This window comes from Lotus japonicus, chromosome 4 (assembly GCF_012489685.1).
Source record: "Lotus japonicus ecotype B-129 chromosome 4, LjGifu_v1.2".
NCBI lineage: Eukaryota > Viridiplantae > Streptophyta > Magnoliopsida > Fabales > Fabaceae > Lotus > Lotus japonicus.
The window spans coordinates 48,881,855-48,906,213 of NC_080044.1; the positions used below are offsets into that span (position 1 = coordinate 48,881,855).

General features: G+C 40.5%; 1 protein-coding gene across 1 annotated transcript; it reads left to right on the plus strand.

The window, feature by feature from the left end:
* Positions 1 to 1,571: 1,571 nt before the first annotated feature.
* Positions 1,572 to 3,985, plus strand: LOC130714656 (ATP synthase subunit beta, chloroplastic-like). Its single transcript, XM_057564577.1, is given in 3 exon segments — positions 1,572 to 2,041; positions 2,044 to 2,658; positions 2,661 to 3,985. Coding segments are annotated over 3 exon segments (1,491 nt in total). The 5' UTR covers positions 1,572 to 1,989; the 3' UTR covers positions 3,485 to 3,985.
* The last annotated feature ends 20,374 nt before the right edge of the window (positions 3,986 to 24,359 follow it).

Consider the following 24,359-nt stretch of genomic DNA (forward strand, 5'->3'; position numbering starts at 1 on the left):
ATTTATAGATAAATTATAAGGAAGATAAATCTTTATTCTAAATATTATAAAGAACTTTATAGAATTATAAAATGTAAATTAAGACTATTTGGATAAGTTTAAGTGACTAAGGAATAATTTTAATCTCTTATCTTATTTTATAATTCCCTTTTATTTCAATTCCTAATAAATTATGGAAAGTATATTAATCTTTCTTATAAAATTTATTCTAAGCTTAAATATTCTCCTCATTTCAATTATAAACATCTAGTTATCACTTCACTTAGACATTATCTAAGTAGTTGAAATCAGAGTTGTTAAATAAGGGACCTTTTGACATTTTATATAAAGGATTAGGTAATTACTCTTACTCTACTAGGGTTTGGGGCTTATATCCTTCTTGAGTGTTCATTCTGAAACACTCTGTCTATTTTCTCATTTTATTTATCAACAAAGTCTTGCTTTTGAAAAAAAGTTCATGTGTATAGTAAATACTCTTTTGAACTATAATCGTAACCAATACTTTATTCGAGTATACTTTTATTTATTAGTTTCATCTTGTACTCTTGGGTACAATGTAAATCATTACATTTAACAACAACAAACTAAAGTAGGTCCACCCTGTGATTGGCAATGGCCCCTAAGCGATCCTTGAAGAGTACATTGAAATCTACATTCTCCTAAACTATCACAAGGGCCAATGCAGTTAAGGTCTGCGGGATCTTCCCTTATTGCTAAACCTGCAATAAGAAGAAAATTCACAATTTTATAATCTATGTGTTATTTTTCTATATTCACTACAATAAAAAAAACCTTTTGATATGTTCCACATCAACAACAAAAAAATCACTTTATTCTAGAAAACTTGTAAATAAAAAATCAGAACAAAGATCTCTTCACACTTAAAATAAAAAAATTGTTGAAAACTTGTAAATACAAAAGCGTTAACACTATAGATAGACTACAAAATAAAAACACAAATATTATTTCTCAATTTCTTATTCATTATATATTAAAAATAAAATTGAAGAGAGGAAAATGACTTCATTCTTCTTACCTGAAGATAAAACCAATGTCATCAAGAAAATCACAAGTGGAAAATGTTGACAATCGCGAGAAGCCATTTTACGAGTATTTCACTCTTAAACACTTTTTTCTATTTGATGAATGTCTAACAATGTTGCATTATATACTATTTATTTGAGAAGAAATCAGAAAAAATTACAAAAAAGGAAAAAAAAATAAAGTCAATTAACTACAAATAATATTAATTTCTTATTTGTACCCTAATTTATTTTAGGTCATGTTTGAAATGATGAGAGGTTTGAATATATTAATAATAATTATGAATATAACATATATAGTTTCAAATGAACATAATAGTCATCAATATCAATACATTAATAATTTATTATTTTAAAAAAATTATTTAAATACATAGGAAAGAGTATACAATAATTATTTTTTTTTTGAATTTCAAATCTCTTATCCTTTTTGAATTTTTGAATAGAAATTTCTAAGCGAAATAATCAAAAATTCACTCTTGATCTTGACAGTGATGTGGGTTGTATATGTAAATCCTAGATGGAAAAATAGGCACAATTCGCATACGAATAGAAAGCAGTAAAGTATATGCTAGATATAAATCGTATGCTGAGGAAATAGGAAATAAGGACCAATGAGAGAGAAAAAATGAATCGTAAATGAAGCTCAGGTTCGAATTCCATGGATAATATAAATAATATCGTCTATAATGACATACAAATGAAATACTTTTGAAAGATTTCCTCGAATTGAAATTTCAAAAACGACTGGGTTAAACTTAAAAATTCAATCATTGAGATTGAATAAGTAAACAATTGAATTGGTTGGGCGGTACCAAGAAAATGGAGTATTCACTTTAATTTCTTATTTATTATTGAATTAACCGATCAACTTTCTTTGTTATCGAAGATTTTTTTTTATCTCCTAATAATTTATTTTTCGAAAAATGGGTATATAGATTTAAATATGATAATAAATACTACCACTTCTGATCCCGAAGTTTCTGCTCTTGAAAAGAAAATACGGGACGTATCGCCCAAATAATTGGTCCGGTACTAGATGTAAATTTTCCCCCAGGGAAGATGCCCAATATTTACATTGCTCTAATAGTTAAAGGTCGAGATACTGTTGGTCAACAAATTAACGTGACTTGTGAAGTACAGCAATTATTAGGAAATAATCGCGTTAGAGCTGTAGCTATGAGAGCTACGGATGGTCTAACGAGAGGAATGGAAGTTATTGACACAGGAGCTGCTCTAAGTGTTCCGGTGGGTGGAGTAACTCTAGGACGAATTTTCAACGTACTTGGCGAGCCTATTGATAATTTGGGTCTCGTAGATACTCGTACAACATCTCCTATTCACAGATTCGCGCCTGCCTTTATACAGTTAGATACAAAATTATCCATTTTTGAAACAGGAATTAAAGTAGTAGATCTTTTAGCTCCTTATCGCTGTGGAGGAAAAATAGGACTTTTCGGTGGAGCTGGAGTGGGTAAAACAGTACTCATTATGGAATTAATCAATAACATTGCCAAAGCTCATGGGGGTGTGTCCGTATTTGGCGGAGTAGGTGAGCGTACTCGTGAGGGAAACGGTCTTTACATGGAAATGAAAGAATCCGGAGTAATTAATGAAAAAATATTGCAGAATCAAAAGTAGCTCTAGTCTACGGTCAAATGAATGAACCGCCTGGAGCTCGTATGAGAGTTGGGTTAACTGCCCTAACTATGGCGGAATATTTTCGAGATGTGAATGAACAAGACGTACTTCTATTTATCGACAATATCTTTCGTTTCGTCCAAGCAGGATCCGAAGTATCCGCTTTATTAGGTCGAATGCCTTCCGCTGTGGGTTATCAACCTACCCTTAGTACCGAAATGGGTTCTTTACAAGAAAGAATTACTTCTACCAAAGAAGGGTCCATAACTTCTATTCAAGCAGTTTATGTACCCGCAGATGATTTAACTGATCCCGCCCCCGCCACGACATTTGCACATTTAGATGCTACTACTGTACTATCAAGAGGATTAGCTGCCAAAGGTATCTATCCAGCAGTAGATCCTTTAGATTCAACGTCAACTATGCTCCAACCCCGAATCGTTGGTGAAGAACATTACAAAACTGCGCAAAGAGTTAAACAAACTTTACAACGTTACAAAGAACTTCAGGATATTATAGCTATCCTTGGGTTGGATGAATTATCTGAAGAGGACCGTTTGACCGTAGCAAGAGCACGAAAAATTGAGCGTTTCTTATCACAACCTTTTTTTGTAGCAAAAGTATTTACCGGTTCATCGGGGAAATATGTTGGTCTAGCAGAAACAATTAGAGGGTTTAAATTGATTCTTTCTGGTGAATTAGATAGTCTTCCCGAACAAGCCTTTTATTTGGTGGGTAATATCGATGAAGCTACCGTGAAGGCTACGAATTTAGAAAAGGAGAGAAAATTGAAGAAATGACTTTAAATCTTTGTGTACTGACCCCAAATCGAATTGTTTGGGATTCCGACGCGAAGGAAATTATTTTATCTACAAATAGTGGACAAGTTGGAATATTACCCAATCACGCGCCTCTGGCTATGGCTTTAGATATAGGTATTTTGATAATACGCCTTAACGACCAATGGTTAACTATGGCTCTGATGGGCGGTTTTGCTCGAATAGGCAATAATGAAATCACTGTTTTAGTAAATGATGCGGAAAAAGGAAGTGACATTGATCCACAAGAAGCACAGCAAACTCTTGAAATAGCATAAGCTAATTTAAAGGAGGCTAAGGGCAAGAGACAAACAATTGAGGAAAATCTCGCTCTCAGACGAGCTAGAACACGAGTAAAGTCTATCAATATGATTTCATAATAAGTTGGTGCAGTCAAATAAAAAAAAAGTAAAAAAAAAAATGGAATAAAACTGAAATAGAAGAGTGGTTAAATATAGAAAATTGTAGTATAGGTTGAACTTATTCGATACCAGAATCAAAGCAAAAAGATATTTCCTGACTTACAGTGAATTTTTTTTTATGAATCCTGAAGATGATTCATCACAAGATCTGGAAGAAAAATTTCTTATGAATCCTGAAGATTCATCATCAGAAGATCTGGAAGACAATTTGTTTTTATGAATCCTGAAGATTCATCAGAAGATCTGGAAAAATTTCTTATAAATCATGAAGATTTTAGGATTCCAGAAGAATCCTAATATGATACATTTTATGTATGGATCTAGAAGATTCAAGAACAAATAAACATAAACTATGTTCCACAAAAGAAACTGTGAAAGTTTTTGTATGTCTTATTGACAAATTGAACATATAGTTCAAATGATGTATATTCCTTTGTGAGATGCGTATTTTGAACGTGGTTGCATCTCTTTTTCTGATAACTAGCAATATGTGAACAAAGAGAATTGATATTCTGAACGTGAATCATGAACCTGAGCAGCAAAATGAATTGATATTCTGGCATTCTATTATGAGCTCCTAGTATCATGTTGCAAATTGATATTCTTATTCATTGTATTCGCACACAACAATATGAACCTGCAGTTCAAAGGATGCATTCTCTGACCTAAAAGGAATTTTTAGATTTCTTTATGCTGCAAATGTCCTTCTCTATTAAAATTTTACTAGGCTAAGATATGCCTAAGCTTGGTTCCAAAGATAAATCTTAGAGAAGGAAGATGGTCTTGATATGAGGAAAATTATCATGAAAAGTGTAGAGATTACGAAAACTATTTAAACCTCTTGAAGAGGTTTCAGGTACCTGTGATTATTGATACAAAGAGATCTCAATCGATTATATCTCTACAAGTTGAAATAAGGAACCAAGAACTTGAAAAATTGTCGACAGATAAGTAGCGATCAATATTATAAGTGCGAGAATATTGAACCCATATTAAAGGGTGTAGTTGGCCAACATATAAAGAAGCAATTGATTTGCAAAAATATAAGAGTCTATGGACTTGAAAGTCTGTACACCAAAGGTGTAAAATGATATTACATAGTTGTTTGGTTATGAATTGGTCATTGATTGACAAAATGGAACATGCTTTTAACCGGTTCTGTTTCATTGTCAAAATCTGAATATGAGAAATTCTACATCGGAGATTCAACCATCACCTTGCAGACACACAAGGCTAAAGAAGGATACATCAAGGGAGATAGAACAAAACACATATCACCGAAACTCGTCTTCACTCATGATCTCAAAAGAATGGTGACATGGATATCCAACAAATTCGTTCAAGTGATAATTTGACAGACTTATTTATGAAGACTCTTCCAACAACGACATTTGAAAAGCTTGTGCGAAATATCGGAGTTCGTCTGCTAAAAGATCTCAATTAAAATGTATTGTACTATTTTTTCCTTAACTGTTCCATCATGAACATTGAGATGAGGTATAGTACCTAAGATGTAAGGAACATGATGCGAGATTTCTAGAGAGAAGTGAGAGTGTAACCGCTTAGAGAGAGAGTAACTGAATTTCAAGATTGTTATTGTACAAATTGTAACACCCTCTAAACCCCGCATAATAATATATCATAAATCAGAGTAAAATGCATAACACAGAGGGTGTCACACTTATTCTCCAGAAACATAAATCAAAACACCTGTCATGCTCATCATAAATATATAAATTTTCCAACTTTAATGTCGCAACATCATATGCATAGCACAACGGATTTATTTCAACTCCAAAATTTAACATAAAGAGAGTTCATAGGTAACTCTTAACATCAAGGTACAAAACTAAACGTTTCCCGGTGTTACATAACAGAGCATGACTCCCCTAACTAAACCGTAAATGAAAGACTAGCTCCTCCAACTAACCCTCGCGAGAAGCTCCACTATCTTCGGTACCTGAGCGATGTCGCATAGAACATCATTCCAACAGAAGGGTGAGAACTCATATCATATGGATAAGCATAATAATAAATAATGTAAAAGCTTATCTATGCTCCACATAAATTACTCACATTCACTAACAAATAATAAATTATGTAATTTTAACATAATTAATCAAGTTCACAGTTATGGCAAATACTCCATAAATTATAGCTCAATTAGAACATATATAATAGTCTCTAATTACCACCACATCAAATCTCTCCAAAAATATCACCATAACACATATGACTCAAGTGAGACCCGTGCAAATGCCTTTGGTACCAAAGTTGTTATCCTTAGCGGTATCACCGCGTCCACTCCAGACAGATAACCACCAATAAAGTCCTCGCTCTAGGCTTCAAAACCACTCCAGTTTTGGGACAAGTCACTAGCCTCCACGAGAACCAGCAAACATTGCCTCTTGACAACTATGAAGTGTATTGTGCAAAACTCAACTAACATATGCATATTCAGACCATCTCCAAGTCCTAATTATTTTAGCATATTCATCACCAGTTGCACAAAACACATATTACATGTTATCAATTATACAACTTGCAATCACAACAACTTAGCATCTCAAACATAACATCAATTCAGAAACAACATCATATAATGATTATTAAAAATAGATGTAAATTAAATATAATTCATATATAACAGGTTCTGCAACTATTTCCTAAAGATTGGATTTCTCTCTAAATTTTCCCAAAAACTCGCGACATGCTCATGCTCGCCATCTCGCGACATCTCACTGCACAACTCGCCATGTCGCGACATCTCACGACATCTCCCTACGCAACTCGCCATGTCGCTGAATAACTCGCCATGTCGCGACATCTCACGACATCTCCCTACGCAACTCGCCATGTCGCGACATCTTCCTGCGCAACTCGCCATGTGCGCGCACCACACATCTAATGAACTATTAAACAGATGTAAATTATTAAATATACTCAGAAAAATCTAATATTTTTATCATGGTTACGTATACACGTTTTGTAAACCTCTATAAATTTTCAAGTCACAATTCGAAGTACAAAAATCAGGAAAAATCGTACACTAACCGCAGTTCGTAAGAAACTGGACAGCTTAACCTATACTCACTAAAATACACATAACTCGAGCTACAGACGTCGGAATGACGTGAAACCAGTGGCAAAAGTTTCGTAACAGAAAAACCTACAACCTTTATGAAGACTACTTCTTCAAATTCGGCCATTAACATAGCACGAAAAAGGGTACAAGAGAACGTAAATTTCTGCGCATCATGCAAGCCTATCAACCCTAACTATTTCAATTTGGGAATTTTTTCAACCTAGGGTTCCTAAATCATGCTTTCTATCATTATCCACTATCATACCAATCCATAAAACATGAATTCAAACCCTTACCTCTTGTAGATCAGTTCTAAGTTTTCTCCTCTTTTCTCCTCTCCTTCTCTGCTTTCACGTTTCTCTTGTTCTGCTTCTCTTCTAATCCTTATTTTTTTTCTTTTCTTTCTTTCTATTTCACTCCTAACCCTTAAATAGACATACAATGGGCCCCACTCTCAATTACTCACACTAAACCCTAAAACCTTATTTATCTATATCACATAATCACTTAATTATCTAATAAAATCACTTAATTACCATATACCATAATACTAATTAAAATAAAATAATAAATAACCTAATAACAGAAAATGGGGTGTTACACAAATGAGTCAAGAGTCCTTTACAATTGGTATCCTTCCCCTATTTATATTTTGGGGAGTTGGGCCTAACGCCTCTAAATCATCCTAATGGGCCAGTTGGGCCTTCGGAACAAGGGCCCAAGTCCCTAATGTAATTCCCGTCATAAGCCAGTGCCCCTGGGCGAGGGACCCAGGGGTCTCGCCCAGTCCACAAGTCCACAAGACACCGAGCTCGAAGCATGAGAGCTAAGTGTGTCTTTAAACAAAAGAGATAAGGCGATGGGCATAAGAAGCTAGTCAATGCCAAACATAAGGCACGGGAATAAAGAGCAATTGCCAACATGGCTTAGTAATTTTAAAGCTTTAAAAATTTAAAATTCTGAGCACCTCGTCACGCTTCCCCGGCGACTTGAGTCCACAAGCGAGCTTGCGGCGATGAGGCTGGATTTGCTCGCCCCACCGTAGTCGCGCACGTGCCTTGAACTGTAACTTTATGACATGTGCCGAGCCTGCGCCACGTGCTGCGTCCTGAGGCGATACCAGAGTCAGCGAATCCAAAGAATCTCAACCACTATCTCTGGGACGTCCCTTCGAATCACAGTAGAGTCTGACGACTTGAATTCAAACCAATAAGCTTTAACTGTTGTAACCCTTCGTTTAATGCATTGTCTTCTTTTCCCGAAACTCACGTCGCATTCCCTTAAGTAATCATTTTACCTTGCCACGTTAGGGCACGATTCCCCAACCGCTACTCTTCCTGGTCTTTAAATTCTCTCCCCTTCCATTTTTCGCCTTTTCCCATCAATTGTTCCCATATTCATTCCTGACTCTCACACGCTCCGGCTCCCCTTGCTGACCTTGCGAACTTAAAGCTCCAGCCCCTCTTGCTCCTCCTTTCTCAGTCCTTTTCTGGTTAGTTTCTTATTCTCTCCTTCTTCTTTTGTTTTTATGATGTCTTCCGGCGGGGCCCTTTCCTCCGTAGAGGAGATCAAAGCCCATCGCTTGGCATCCTTTGCCACTCTTCCTTCCCCCATCTTCGAGGCTCCTGATCAGGGAGTTCTTGACCAACTATCAGAGCTCTCTACCAGTGAATCCCTTTCGGACCTTGCCCATAGGGTTGGGGAGCTTTGCAGTTCCCCATTATTAGAGGGTCTCCTTCGTACCACCGGCTGCCAAAAGCATGATCGCCCCTGGCAACACCATGCGTTTAACGACCCCAAATATCCCCACTTCTTCTTCGTACATGAATACTTGTTTCTTGATCTTGGTGTAAAACTTCATTTTTCTCCCTTTCTCTCCCAAGTGTCATGTGACATTAACGTTTCTCCTTGTCAACTTCACCCTTGCTCCTGGGCTTATCTGAAGGGTTTCGAAATTCTCTGCTGCAGCGTTGATGTGGTTCCTTCCCCTGCCCTCTTTTCCTTTTTCTTCAGAGCGGATCCCCAATCTCTAGGGACCCATGGCTGGGTCATCCTGGTACCCCGGCTGGGCCGCGAACGATTTGCCCCTTACCAAGTTGGCCCCGAATCTTGCCTGGCTCGCCGGTACTTCAGGGTCATCGTCCACCCTGCCTACCCCTCATCATTTACACAAAAGGATGGGAAAGCCCTTTTCCCTCTTTACTGGACACAGCGTCCGAAAACCGTATTCAATTCTCTCGAGACACGTTCTTCTTCTAGGGAGAGTTTTGCCATTGGTGTCTTATCCCAACTTCCTCTTTTTAGTTGCACTGACACTCTCGCTGTTTCTTCCGGATCCAAACTGTTTCCTCGATTAGGTTTTCCCTTCACCGCCTTCTTCACACCTTTATCTTAATTTCTTCGTTTCTGATGACTTTACCTTAGCTTCTCATGGAACATGAAGTTTTCTACTTCCGAACTGCTGGAAGCATTCCTCTCTGGGAACGTCAAGGCACCCTCCCCAGCCCAAGCTGGAGAGAAAAGACTGAGCTGGCCGACATGCGAGGGCTCTCCCAAGAAAAAGAAGCTGGGCGAGACAGGCTCTTTGACTGCTACGGGCGAGGGAACCATCGCGTCCGCCCCGGCTGCTCCGGAAAGCGCACGTGACTCCCTAGTGCCCGATCATCATGGTGAGGCGGACACTTCTCCTGCTGTGAACATTTCTCGCCCCTTGGACTCAACGGCGGGTCAACAACATCTGTCCCCTGGCCGCCTGCTGTCTCATCCGCCCGTCCAAACTGCTCACGATTCACCTTTCCCTAACTCCCCCAGGGTTGGCGACGAGGAAGAGAGGCTTCCCTCAGACCACCCAAAGGACCCCTCTAGCAGCTCTTCCGCCGATCCCTTCTCCTTCTTACTCTTTCATCCCTATCTCGAGAAATTGAGGGAAGTACCCAGCCAAAACCCACAAGAGGTTGCTCAAGAAGCTGTGTCAAGTCTTCTTCGCGCCGGCTGTCTGTTCGCCCATGTGGCTTGGCAGGCTCGGCCCCTTACTGGTATTGCGGGGCTCCGTCAAGAGGTGCAAAAGCTGCATTCCCTCAACCTTCAAGCCAACGAGACCTGTTCCAAGTTGTCTGCCCAGCTTGCCACTGAGGTAGACAGGACAAAGAAGATGCAGAAAAAGTTGGCGGAAGCAACGATTGCAAAGGCTACGGCGGACGAGAAAGAGAGGCAGCTTGAGAACCAGGTTGAGGGACTCCGCAAGGAACTTAGTGCCAAGGAGACCGTTATTGCTTCCCAGGAAGAAAACCTTGCTGCCAAAGATAAGGAGATTGCCGATCTGCGCGAGAGGCTGGCGGCCAAAGGTGAGTTACATGCTGAGGCCCGATCAGATTTGGAATCGAAATGCAAACTTTTGCCGAGAAGGATGCCCAGGTCATCGCCTTGGAAGAGCAGATAAGGAGAGAAGCTACTTTCGCGACAACCAACGAACGTATCCGCGACTTCCTAATTTGCAAAGCTCAGGTCAAGCACCTCCGTCCGAATGTCGACCTTGAACCCCTGGGAGTTTTTAAGAAGGTCACACCCATCGGTCTGGTGGGTCGGGAAGATCCGCCGGAAGTTGCTCTCGTTGACCTTGGAGACGCTGTGGAATAAGAGAGTAAAATGCAATGTTAACTTGTTTGAAGTAATTGTAACGCCTTGTACTTTTAATTTCATTTAAACTTTTTGTCTGTACTTTACTTCCAAGTTTAATCAATTCAGCTTTATTTCTTTACGTTTTACGTTTGTTTTAGCGCTTCTCCGGAGTTTTTCTTTTCTCTCACGCCCCCCATAGTTTCCTTTTTTCTGAATTACGTCCGACGACATTGATGATGTGCTTTGTTTAACTAGGACTTCTGCTCAATTTTTTAATTGAGGCTTTCGTCACACCAATATTTCCCGTAAGAGCAGGTGTTGCCTCGCCGGTTTTGCCTCGGCGAGGACTTATTATTGCTAGGGACCCAATGGTCATATAGGTTTACCCAGACTTATGCCTAGTTATGTTCGCACGCCCATATTTCGGGGGGGTTTTGGGATAAGAAGCTTATCCGCACGCATCGCCGACGAGTGATGGCGAGCTGCGTCAGCTTTTCCGGAGCGATCCCCAGACATCAAGGTCGTGTTGGGATCGCCACCATCAGGGATTTTTTCCCACCTAGCTCTCGCCGTAATTCAGTGTGATTGAAATTGCTGGATACAATTTTTGTATTTTCAATCAGACGTGATAGTCAACAAACTCCCGAGATGGAGAACAAGAACGTGTCTTTGTTTTTACTATTCAGGCGCATTGGCCAATAGACTCTCGAAATGGAGAACAAGAATGTATCTTTATCTTTAAACCTCCAATCTCTGTGAGGCGCGCTTGGCTGATCGCCCCCATGCCGAAACCAGCTCCTTGTCAGTCCCTTAGCTGTAATAGTATTTTAGGCTCGTCGCGTTCCAGGAACGGGGCACTCTCCTTCCATCCAAGCTTTCTAGGTGATAAGCTCCCTTCCCTAAGACCTTCAAAATTATATAGGGGCCTTCCCAGATTGGACTCAGCTTATTCCCAATGTTCTCGGTTCGCTTCTTTAGCACCAGGTCTCCCTCCTGCATTGCCCTCGGTCGCTCCTTCGAGTCATACTTTGCCGCAGCTCGCTGTTTCATTGCTGCCTCTCTGATGCGAGCCTCATCGTGTGTTTCTGACAACAAATCTAACTCCACCGCCATGTTGGCAGAGTTCTCGCCCTCAAAACGCGACGCTGTTCGCCACGAGCTATTGTCTATTTCTACGGGCAACATGGCGTCCGCCCCATAGGCCATCCTGAATGGAGTTTCCCCAGTAGTTGAGTGTTGCGTTGTATTGTTGGACCAGATTACAACTGGGAGTTCATCCAACCAGGCTCCCTTCGCCTCCGAGACCCGGCGCTTCAATCCCCGTAAAATTACCTTGTTCGCCGACTCCGCTTGCCCGTTAGTTTGAGGATGTTCTACTGAAGAGAATCTTCTTTGGATACCCATCTCTTCGCAGAATTCTTTCGTTTGGTTACTTGCAAATTGCGTCCCGTTATCTGAAACGATCGCCCTTGGTACCCTGAATCGGTACACAATTCTTTTCCAGTAAAAACCCACGATCTTTGCTGCTGTAATGCTTGCGAGGGGCTCTGCTTCCACCCATTTGGTGAAATAATCCACCGCTATGAGGATGAACTTCATTTGTGACCTGGCTGTGGGGAAAGGCCCAACGAGGTCAACTCCCCACATGGCGAAGGGCCATGGGGAGCTCATCGTGGCTAACTGTTCCGCTGGGGCCCTGGGCAAGTCTGCAAACACTTGACTTTTTTCACGAATTCTGCACAGTCTTTTCTTATTGTAGGCAAATAAAAGCCTGCTCTGAGAACTTTGCTAGCCAGAAACCTTCCCCCGATGTGACTAGCACAAACCCCCCCGTGAACCTCCGCCATGACAGCCTCGTATTTCTCGGGCGGGAGGCATCTTAGGAGTGGCGAACTAAATCCTCGCCGAAAGAGTATCCCATCGAGTAGAGTTTAGTGCCCTACCTCTCTTCTTTGTTCCTTCGAGTATTTTACCACCTCGTTTGGCTCACCCGCCAAGATGTCTACGATAGGGTCCATCCAGGTTTCTTGGCGGCCAACAGAGGCTACCAACTCTCCTTCAATGCTAGGAATAGCAAGCGTCTCTTGGATCACGCTCCGGTTGTTCCCAAGCTTTCGAGTGCTGGCTAATCTTGCTAGGGCGTCCGCCCTTTGGTTCTGCGCCCTTGGCACGTACTCAACTATCACCTCCTGTAGTCGACCCATCAGCAGTCGCACGCGCTCTAGATATTTCATCAAGGCCGGCTCTTTCACCTGGAATTCCCCATTCACCTGATTTGCTACTAGCAACGAGTCCGTCCTAACCAGCAGACTATCAATTTGTACCTCAATTGCTAGCTTCAGCCCAGCGATCAGGGCCTCATACTCTGCTTGGTTGTTGCTGGCTTTGAACTGGAATCTGAGGGACTGTTCCAATACCAACTCCCCGGGCCCTTGTAGTGTGACCCCTGCTCCACTCCCATTGTCATTTGATGACCCGTCAACGAACAATATTCATTGCGTGCTCGCCTTCTCACCGCCTTCCGGCGTCAATTCTACCACAAAATCGGCCAAAGTCTGCGCACCGACCTTCCCCCTTTTATCGTATTGTAAACCATATTCTGAAAATTCAACCGACCAAGCGATAAGTCTTCTGGACAAATCTGGCTTCTGCAACACCTGTCTCAAAGGAAGGTAAGTTCTTATTTTTACCTGAAAGCTTTGAAAGTAGGGTCTTAGGCGTCGGGCGGTAACGAGGACGGCGAGCGCCGCCTTCTGTATCTTCTGATACCTAATTGTAAGATCAAGTTTTGATCGAGTAGTACAACTCTATGTTTTGATGATTACAAGTTAACATTTTAGTATGAACAATTATGGTACTCTAACGTGTTTTTCTGAGTGTTCTATTTACAGGCTCTGACCTCAATTTTATCTCACACAAATCAGAAGCACTGTGCTTAAAGAGTGACCCAAAGCAACGCTTTTGCAACATCTATGTTCACTCTGAACAGTAGAAAAGCTTCAGAAGATCTGAAGTTATACAAGCTCTGATATGGACTCAGTCACTTGAAGTTCTGAAGATCCAGACGTTCTGACAACCCAGACACTCTGAAGGTTCAGATGTTCTGATGGTGTAGAAGACTCTGAAGATCCAGAAGCTGAAAAGTGGAGACTCTGAAGTCCAGAAGCAAGATGACTCTGAAGACCAAGTACTTCCCTTTGAGTTCAGAATCAGAAGGTACAACGGTCAGAGGATCCATGCTTCCCTCTGACTCTGATCATCAAGCTTCACAAGTTCCAACATGAAGCATTCCTCTGATCATAAGTCTACTAGGTTAAAGGTCAAGTCACTTTCCAAAGTACAAAAGAAAATGTACTATCCTGACGACCTACCTAACATTCTCAGCCACAGCAGAAGCTGGAATTTCCAGAACTACCCTCCAACGGTAGCATTCCCATGCAGCGTTCAAACCCTAATCCTTGGAGTATAAATAGAGGCTGAAGATTGAAAGATGCGGTTGGAAGAATCTCACACGCGCAAGCTATATTCAAACCTTCTAAGCATTCTTTCATCCTGAATTCATTGTGTTTACTATTAGCTTTTCAGAAGCAATTTCTTTGTAAACATTCTTTCTTAAACAGTTGTTTAGTTACCTTTAGGAGATCAAGTTTGATCGGATCCTAGAGAAGACTAAGAGAGTGAATCTTAGTGTGAGCTAAGTCAGTGTATTGTTAGTCACTTGTAGGTTTCAAGTGCAGTTGTAAAAAGTACCTGATTAGTGAATTGCCTTCATTCTAAGAAGGAAGAAATCACCTTAACGGGTGGACTGGATTAGCTTGAGTGATTCATCAAGTGAACCAGGATAAAATCCTTGTGTGCTTTTCTATCTCTTATCTTAAGCACTTTATTTGTTCTCGAAATATTTGCCAAAATCTTTAAGGTGGAAGTTTTATTCTGAAAACGTTATTCAAACCGCCCCTTTCTACCGTTTTTCATACCTTCACTAATTTCCGCCCCTTGGAGTTTATGGCTTACAAAGTAAATTATTTTTTGTTCGTCATTTACCTCCTGAAGAATTACAGAGCTGATTGCATGATCACTGACAGAAAAATATAAGTGCAAAGGGAGGCCTTGGGTAGGTTTTGACAGCACGGGTGGCGCGGACAACATTTCTTTTAGGCGCTTAAAGGCTTCTTCGCATTCTGAATTCCACTCAAACGCCGCATTCTTCTTTAGGCACTTGAAGAATGGGGCTGACTTGTCGCCCGAATGAGGGAGAAACCTGGACAGGGCTGCAATTCGTCCTGTTAGGCGCTGCACTTCTTTTACACTGCTGGGGCTTTTCATTTCTTGGATTGCTTTACACTTATCTGGATTGATCTCAATCCCTCTGGACGTAATCATGAAGCCTAAAAACTTCCCGCCCTGTATCCCAAAAGAACACTTCTCCGGATTGAGCCTCATATTATGCTTTCGGAGCCTACCAAAAGCTTCCGACAAATCCTCATGATGGCTTGATCCTAAAACTGATTTCACGATCATATCATCGACATATACTTCCATGTTCCTCCCCACTTGGCCTTCAAATACCCTATCCATCAACCGCTGATACGTCGCCCCCGCATTCTTCAGCCCAAATGGTATAGTTTGATAATAGTAGTTTACCCTAGCGGTCCTGAAGGCCGTTTTGTCTTCATCCGACGGGTGCATCTTGATTTGGTGATATCCTGAATAGGCATCCATCAGACTCAGCAGCTCATTTCCCGAAGCTCCATTCACTAGCTTGTCTATGCTCGGTAATGGGTAAGAATCTTTCGGACACGCCTTATTCAGGTCTGGGTAGTCGACACACATCCGCCATTTTCCGTTCGCCTTCTTTACTATTACTACATTCGCCAGCTAAGTAGGATACTTAATTTCTCGGATGAAATCTGCCGCCAGTAATTTGTTCACCTCTTGTTGGATTGCCTTCTCCTTTTCATCGCCCATTCGCCGGCGTGTCTGAGTCACTGGTTTAATTCCAGGATTTAGTGCCAGCCTGTGACAAATGAAGTTCGGGTCTATTCCTGGCATGTTCTTGTGACTCCCAACAAAGAGATCCAAGTTCTCGCCCAATAGCTTTGATAATCTTTGTTCCTGAGCCTCTGTCAGTCGGGTCCCTATCTTGAGTGTCTTCTCGCCAAATTTCAGCTCCTTGGTCTCCTCGATTGGCGTGGGCCTATGGACTCGCCCCTCGCCCCTTGGGTCTAGGTTCTCTTCCGGCGCATCGACCTCATTACATCGGTGTCCCACCGAGGCGTTCCTTTTCCCGTACCGGTCTACCGCGTTGCAATAGAACTCCCTCGCCGTTTTTTGGTTCACGGCCACTCTCCCAATTTGTCCATTCGGCAAAGGATATTTAACCGCCTAGTGTGCTGTCGAAATCACAGCGCACAGCCGGTTCATGGTGTTCCTGCCAATTATCATGTTGTACCATCCCTCCGCTCCTAGGATCAAGTATTTCACTCTAAGCGTCCTAGCGTTCTCTCGCTCGCCGAATGTGGTGTCAAGGTCAAGGACGCCTCTCAGTGAAATCTGCCTCATTCAAACCGAGCCGATCAAATACCCCGCCGTAAATGATGTCCGCCGAACTCCCTTGATCCAAAAGCACTCGTTGTACATTAAGTTGGTTGACACGAAGGAGGATTACGATCGGATCGTCCAGATGTGGCTTTATTCCAATGAAGTCACCGGACGAGAATGTAATGTCTAGATGTGAAAAACCAAAAGGAACTTCTGTTACCGTGTTTACCGCCCTAGCATGCCGCTTTCTAGCTGCACTGGTGATTCCTCCTCCTCCAAACCCTCCAGCGATTGTGTGCACTCCTTTGGGTATTGGAGCTCTACCGCCCTGCACTCTAGTAGGCCTTCCTACCGCTATCAGTTTCCTGACCTCACGCTGTAACGTGCGGAACTCCTCTGTGACGTGGCCCCTGGCCTAGTGATAAACGCACCACTCACCCCTCGACTCGCCGCTTATTCGCGTTGTTAACGACTCTTGGAGGATTTCTGACGTAGATAATTTGTCCAGGCATGTCAGCTTTCCTTTTAGAGATGAGTTTGTCCCCTCCTGCGGGGATTTCCAATAGCTTTCCCTTTGCAACATCCGAAGCTTCGCCGCTGTATTTGCTTCCCGAGCCTCCGCGTCCTGCTGCTTCAGACCACGACTTATGTTGCGAATCAGCCACCTCCAATCTCCGGGAGTGTCCAACGACCAAGGTGATGGCGGCTTTCCTTCTGAGGATCTCAGCAAGGAGACTGAAAATTCCGCCTCCTCCTCACGTCGCCCTCTATATGCTTGACGCGGATTGCGCGTGTGCCTCATCTTCGTTCGCCTTGTCGACGTTGCGCTTCCATCAAGTGTCACCAGCAAATCAAGAATTTGACTCAGAAATCGAAAACCGAAGAGAATCGCACGAAAAAACGAACTTCACTCAGCTAAACTATGCTCCACGTAGGCCGGGAATCGAAATCTACCGATCCCCACAGACGCCGCCAAATGTTCTATCATGAACATTGAGATGAGGTGTAGGACCTAAGATGCAAGGAACGTGATGCGAGATTTCTAGAGAGAAGTGAGAGTGTAACCGCTTAGAGAGAGAGTAACTGAATTTCAAGATTGTCATTGCACAAATGAGCCAAGAGTCCTTTAGAATTGGTATCCTTCCCCTATTTATAGTTTGGGGAGTTGGGCCTAGCGCCTCTAAATCATCCTAATGGGTCAGTTGGGCCTTCGGGACAAGGGCCCAAGTCCCTAATGTACCGTCATAAGCCAGCGCCCCTGGGCGAGGGACCCGGGGGTCTCGCCCAGTCCATTAAACATGTTTTTTTTTTCCCATTGGTTTTTCATGGTAGGGTTTTTAATGAGGCAATGTACAAAGACGAGTTATAGAATGATGCACTCTTTTTCCTTCACTTGGTTTTTATCCCATTGGGTTTTTCCTAGTAAGGTTTTAATGAGGCACATTCTTAAGAGATGGTCATCCAAGGGGAGTGTTATGAATAGGATGACCATTGGGTCAAGTCCATGTACTCTATACTTGGCCCATTGTCTAATGCTATATATATAGAGGAGGTTGCATCAAGCAACCTATCCCCATTCACACTATTCTGATTATTCTCCCTTCCTTTGCTCTTTACTCTCTTTACTTGCTTCTCCTTTCTTTACTTATATTAGTTCCTTCCTTTATTTCTAACAAGAAGCCTAATTTCAATAAATAATATTTAAGTCAAATTACCACTCAATTAATTTTTTTTAAATTAATCATATAGGATTAAAAAAATTAAATTATTTAATATAATTATTGAATTCAAAATTATTTAAGAAGGTTATTTTTATTTTAGAAAATTATCATGTTTATTGGAAAAATAATATTAATGAAGCATTATGAAAGATTTGCCTATGGATACAAATACATATTTATATAATTTAATGATTTTATATAATTAAATATCTTAAATATAAGGTGTAAATATTACTTTTGGTTGTCAATTATATTTTTAATAATACAAATTACTGATAAGAAATTTTAAAAGTTTTTTTTTCTTGAAGGAAAGCTATTATTATTATTATTATTATTATTATTATTTAATAACTAATAGCATAACATAACAGTGTTTATAATAATAATAATAATAATATTAATAATAATAATAATAAATAAAATCTATCTACAATCTATTATCTATCTTCTATAATATATATATAAAGGAAGAGTTCTTGCAGCCTGGAGGGTAATTCAATAATTCAACAGTATATTGTACTACAATTTGATTTTCAGCATGGACATTTGAGTAAAAAATCATATTATTTCTTAAAGATGCAATCTCCTCTCTTGCGTTTCATATGTTCTCCCTTATCACGCTGCACATCACCTTTCTCATCGACTCTCAGAAATCCCTAACCCGTGCATTTCTATTTTGGAGCCACTTCGTCTCTCTTGACTTTTATTCTTCCTTGTCGTTACTCTCAACGTCATTTTGCAGTCCTAGGGTGGAAAATAAAGTTCTCACTGAGGAGAATCACACTTCAGAAGAGTGTTGGCAAAGTGAAGATGAACCTTCAGCCCTTCCCCATGTTTGTCGAGCTTGCTCTTGCTTCCAAGATTCTTGCTAAAATCGTTGTTACTCTTTGCAGTCGCCTTATTGGCTTATCTCGTCCTTTAATAAACGAAATCACAGGGAAATCCACGAGATTGATCTCAACCCTAGCAGATTGTTCAATTCGTTTACTATTTCTTCTTATGGTTTTTGAAATTCTAGTTCCTGTATGACAGATGTCCTACGCGATGCTTAGGCAACTGCTTTAACAATCGAATAACAGTGAAGAGTAAAAGCATAAAATAAACAAGACACAACACCAAAGTTGTTAACCCAGTTCGGTGAAACTTCACCTAAGTCTGGAGGGTTTTCACCCAAAGAAAAGAAATCCACTATCTCAAGATATAGGAACTACAGACACTCATGAACACCACAGCTCATAGTTCTCTTCCTAATTTACCCAGTGTATTTCTACTTAGTATATCATTCTAAGTATGAGAGCCCCTCTCACTTTTTCTCAACCACTGCCATAGTGATTGGTAAGAACAACAACAATCAGAGTTATAACACTCAAGAACACAGAATACAACCTTGCCTTATAGAATCAATGAGCAATGTTGCTTCAGTAGTTTTCACGTTTTAGGTCTTCAATATATATAGCCTTCAGCGGCAACACTAGGGTTTCCAGAGGCTGAAGCAGTAGTCCAACAACAACAAATCAGAACGCAATCTCCCATAATGGTAATTGCGTTCACAAGTCAATCATCATTAACACAATAGAAACAAATATTCAATCAGAGATTAAATCAACAAATAAACCAGCCCACATAAAACAACCAGAATACAACTACTTAACACGTAAGTAATCACAATAAAATCTTCACCAGATTTCCAGGGCACACATAAGCACTCCAAGTAATGGACGAATGTCCTATGCTACACATATGCAGATGTCACAACATCTGCTTCGACATCCGGTTGTTTTGGACAAAATGCAAGACAACCAAAAGTAACAACAGTTTTCATTTAGATCCTTTCCCCCTTTGGTTTCGATTTATTTTTTACCACCATTGATATATCATGTTTTGGTTTGCCCTTCAATTTGTTAATTGAGATCTCGACAGAATTTTGGAGGCATTGGTATTTTAATTCCTTCAAAGCTTTTATTTTTTGAGCACTGCGCTGCTTTCTGCCTTTCCACATTTGGGTGATTACAAAGACTCTCCTTTCTTTCTTTGGTTTAGCTTTGATATTGTAATTTGTTTGGTGTATTTCATATTGGCATGAGATGTGGTATGACTGGCTGTCCATTTAAATAGACTTAAACTTTCAATCAATTTGATTGGTTTATACTTTGTTGTAGTGCACAAAACTTAACTTCCCATCAAACAGGCCATGTTATTTATTTTCCTGTAGACTTTATTTGAGAAAAATGCACCAGCATGGATGTGACAAAACAAATTTTTGTGACAGATTCTTATAAACGAGATAAGCATAAAGCACGCATAAAATTAATGGAGCCTTTGATTAAGGGACTAACTGTAACACCCCGATTTCGGTGGCGTCACTTTAGTAACCAAAAATAAACTTAATGCGGAAAAACGTGAATATATTTTTTTTTTCGATTATAACTAAGACAAGACTGAAATAAATAAAACCCAAGTGCGAAAAGTAATAAAACTAATATACAATATATAAACAGCCCCCGCTGTAAGTAGCAACCTCGTCACGAGTGAACCTCCAGTGACGGGTAATAGAAGAGTAGCGCCCGTAGGCAAAAGTACAAACCAAAAGAAAAGGTTAAGTGTCCGCAACACTATCCCTCAAAATGAGAATAAGCTGGCCCATTGGCCTGAAACAAGACTTCCTAAGTCCAACCAACTCTCTGTGATTCCCGTAACGAAACCACACAAAAAGTTATAGGTGGGAAACTACCCTGTCCCGAATGAAACAAATGATGTTCAGAGCTAAGACTCTACTCCTACACTAATCCCATCTCGAGGAGCTCACACTAACACTCAATCCTACATGCTAGCATGATCGTCGTCCGAATTCGAAATCCAGAACGACCTAGTCTACATACACCATCCGTCCTCCTCTCGCAACCGCGATACGCTCCAGTTCCTGCATCTCAACCCTAGTTCCTCCCGAAGGATGAACCATCATGAATCAGCCCGCCAAAGACATCTGACAAAGGGCGTTTGTTCGCCAAAGCACACACAGAAGACGCGAGGGTCAACTCCAAAGAATTATATAAATAATACCACCAATAGATACCATTAAAAGATTAGCCACTTAGGCTTATAACTAGGGATAACATCCTAGGGTTGCATTATCTCATGATGAATATAAACGACGATAAATCACAGTTAACATGCCTCAAATAGAATTAACAAGTATCAAACACACTCATCACTAAGTCAGTATGCATGTTGCATGAAATGATATGCAGGTTAACCCAGTTAACCACAGCATTCCGGAAAGGGATGGACATCAAACGGATCAGCCCTAACATCAGCCACGGTGGAACCATTTCGGCCCGCGTGCCTCTTACACCACACAAAGGTAGCCAGATCAGCAGTAAACCCGTAGGTCTGCCATTTCGGTCTGCTACAAGAGACGTCTATAAACGCTCTTTCACGGTATTCCGGGTCTTATGACCATTTTGGAAACCGACGAGGTCCAGAGTACGTCCTGTGTTAATACCCCATTAATGTTGCATGTATGCAAAATGATTAGTCAAACAACGTCTCCGTCCTCACTCGACACGTCGCCACGTGTTCTAGGGAAGTTAAAGTCTCTAAAAGCTTACCCTAAGGTAAAGTCGATTCTGCGACCAAAAGACACACTTCATAACGACACATAGCTTCTCCAACAGCACCACAACAAACGCTGCTCCAACAGCACAATAACAAACGCTGCTCCAACATCACAACAAAAAACGCTGCTCCAACAGCACAACAACAAACGCTGCTCCAACAGCACAACAACAAACGCTGCTCCAACAGCACAACAACAAACTCAACACTTGGATCCGACGACACTCCTCGTTTTTCCAAAACTATGATTTGACTTCCAATGCCTTCCTTCGAGGTTGTTATCATTACTTAAAGATTTTGAGGTTATTTAAGGTCTTATGAATTTTCTTTATAAAATGGATTCCATTTTGTCTTATCGCAAGTCTTATACATTTTCAAGATCTCCCAATCCCAAGTCGCTTCCAGAGGATGTCTCGATCCACTAAACAAAATTAAGGCCCGAACCTCGTTCGTCCTATCAAACTTTCTCAAAACTCTCAAAATAAAATCGGCATGACCTGCCCGCTATTCTCACCATTCAGAATCTCAGATTCCAGTACAGAGCATATTTAAATCATCACAATCAACAACATGTCATATATCAATAAATCGCATCATAAACACTTAGCACTTAGCATATAAAGCATGCACCACACATCCTAGATTACCCACATAGCACATAGCATGTAAGACAATCTCAAAAACATTCAGTAGATGAGTCATCTACATTGTCAGCCGAAGCCTCAGAAAACATTTTCCAATCACACACAATCCAGTGCATAAACAATAAACAATGTCGAAAACATCGACCCTAAGCATTAACTAGAGATTCAGTGAGAATTCCTCACCTGTAGATTCTCCAGGACGATCTCCTAACACTTGTTCACAATCAAAGGCTTGCTCCTCTGGGAATTCCTCAAAATCACCTTTAGAGCAAAACCACAGAAATACTATCAGAATCTATCGAAAACTAAGCTATCGATACTTACTAAGGTTACTCGAAGTAATCTATACTCTAAGGTACGATAATCTAGCGCGAAAAGACAAGTTTTTGGAAAAGGAAATTTCCTCCTCCCCCTTTAATAGGTTCGGCCACTTTAGGTAATTAGGAGACTCGATTTTTCTTCGATCAAACTTGGTTCCTATGCTTTCATAAGCCGTAACTAAGGGTATTCTGAACTCGGAAAAATTATCGGATCAAAAACTGTCGCAGGGGTATTTTGGTCATGATTTTTAACTTAGAAATTTCAAAACTGAAATCCCAAAAACCAAATTTTGCAGGGACGTTACTAACGACGTTTATGACAACTAATCCTACTAGCACTAAGCTAAGGCGATAGTTTTCAGCCTAAAGGTTGAAGCTTTACACCAAAAACTCCAAAAATGGGTATTTTAGGTTCAAATTGATTCCGGCGGAATTCCGGCGACATAACGGAAAATCTAACCCGACAGAAGTGATCTTGGGCGCATAAGGAAGAGGTTTAGAATCAGAAATGAAAGATTCAGGATAGTTTTGCAAAAACCCATAAACTATCCACTCAGAAAACTCTAGAGAAAAGCTATGGAAAAAGCGATCAGAGGTAAGGATTAGCGACTATACCTCGAAGCCTTGAAGTAGCAACTAACGGATCAACGATCAAGCAAGCGATGAACAAAATTCTTCTTCCTTCTTCCTTGTTCTTGGCCGCGGGTTTGAGAAGAGAAAATGGAGGAAAATTTGAGTTTTTCTTCCTTTCTTTGCTATATATAAAGGTTGGAAATTCGCGGGAAAATGAAAGTTTCGCGAATCTGATTTTTCCGGCGTCATTCTCCGTGAATTAATAGATATGTTTTGGCAAAAGAATTCCAAAACTATAAAGAGGTCTCCTTGTATTTTTGGCAACTAATGCATAGTCGGTATTAAACTATTTTACCCGATAAGTTGCTTTTTGCATCGGATGTCGGAATGGAAAACTTCCTTCTGAAGAAAGATTGAAATCATCAAGAAAAATGGGTGTACGCGTGTAGAATATTCATTTGAAGCTCTTTATAGAAAAAGTCTTCATTGTCGGGTGATTCTAGGGTTTTGAAATACCAGGGTTTCAGTTTCGGCAAACTTCCGATGATTGGAATCGGACGTTCGTAGATCCTAGAGTTTCGCCTCGAAACGATTGTGATATATGGAAAAAGAGAAGTTCTAACATTTCTCTGAAGATTTTTGGAATTAACTTCCATCGTGCCTATAAATGAAAATTAGCTATATATTAGGGTTTCTGACCTAGGTTTAAGCGTATAACGATCGTGCTATAACTTTTATCGACTTCGATACGATCCTTTGACTTTTCCTGAACTTTCTCCTTCATAAATTTATTTCATTTGGTAAACTCTTGTTCAGGTTTCTTTTCACGATACATCAAGCCTAATCGTAAATGGAAATCTCTTCCACTTATTCTAAGCTTAAAAACTTGGGTCTTACACTAACTGGTCTGGACTACCTCAGGAATGACTCTACTAACAAGTATGAATCTCAGTTTTGGTGCTTCATTGAATTGATAATCTGAATGATATTTTGTTTAATTTGTGGCAGCATAATCTAAATTTATTACCTGAACTATTACCATGCTTTGAGATTATACTTAAAATAGGGCTTGGAGTTTGAGGTTCATTAGACAGCGTTTCGAGTTTCTGGATGTGAAGTTCATCACAACTTTGATGTAGAGAACTTCTTTTAGCTAGCATTTTCTATAGAAACATTTTAACTACAGTTGATTTTTCTTTGCTGAGAAACATTTGAGTTCTCTACTAATGTCTTGGTATAACGCTATATTTTTTGTAATTTTTATGGTTAATCAGTTCTTTGGTGTGATGAGGCTGCAACTCATGATGCTTATTCCCAA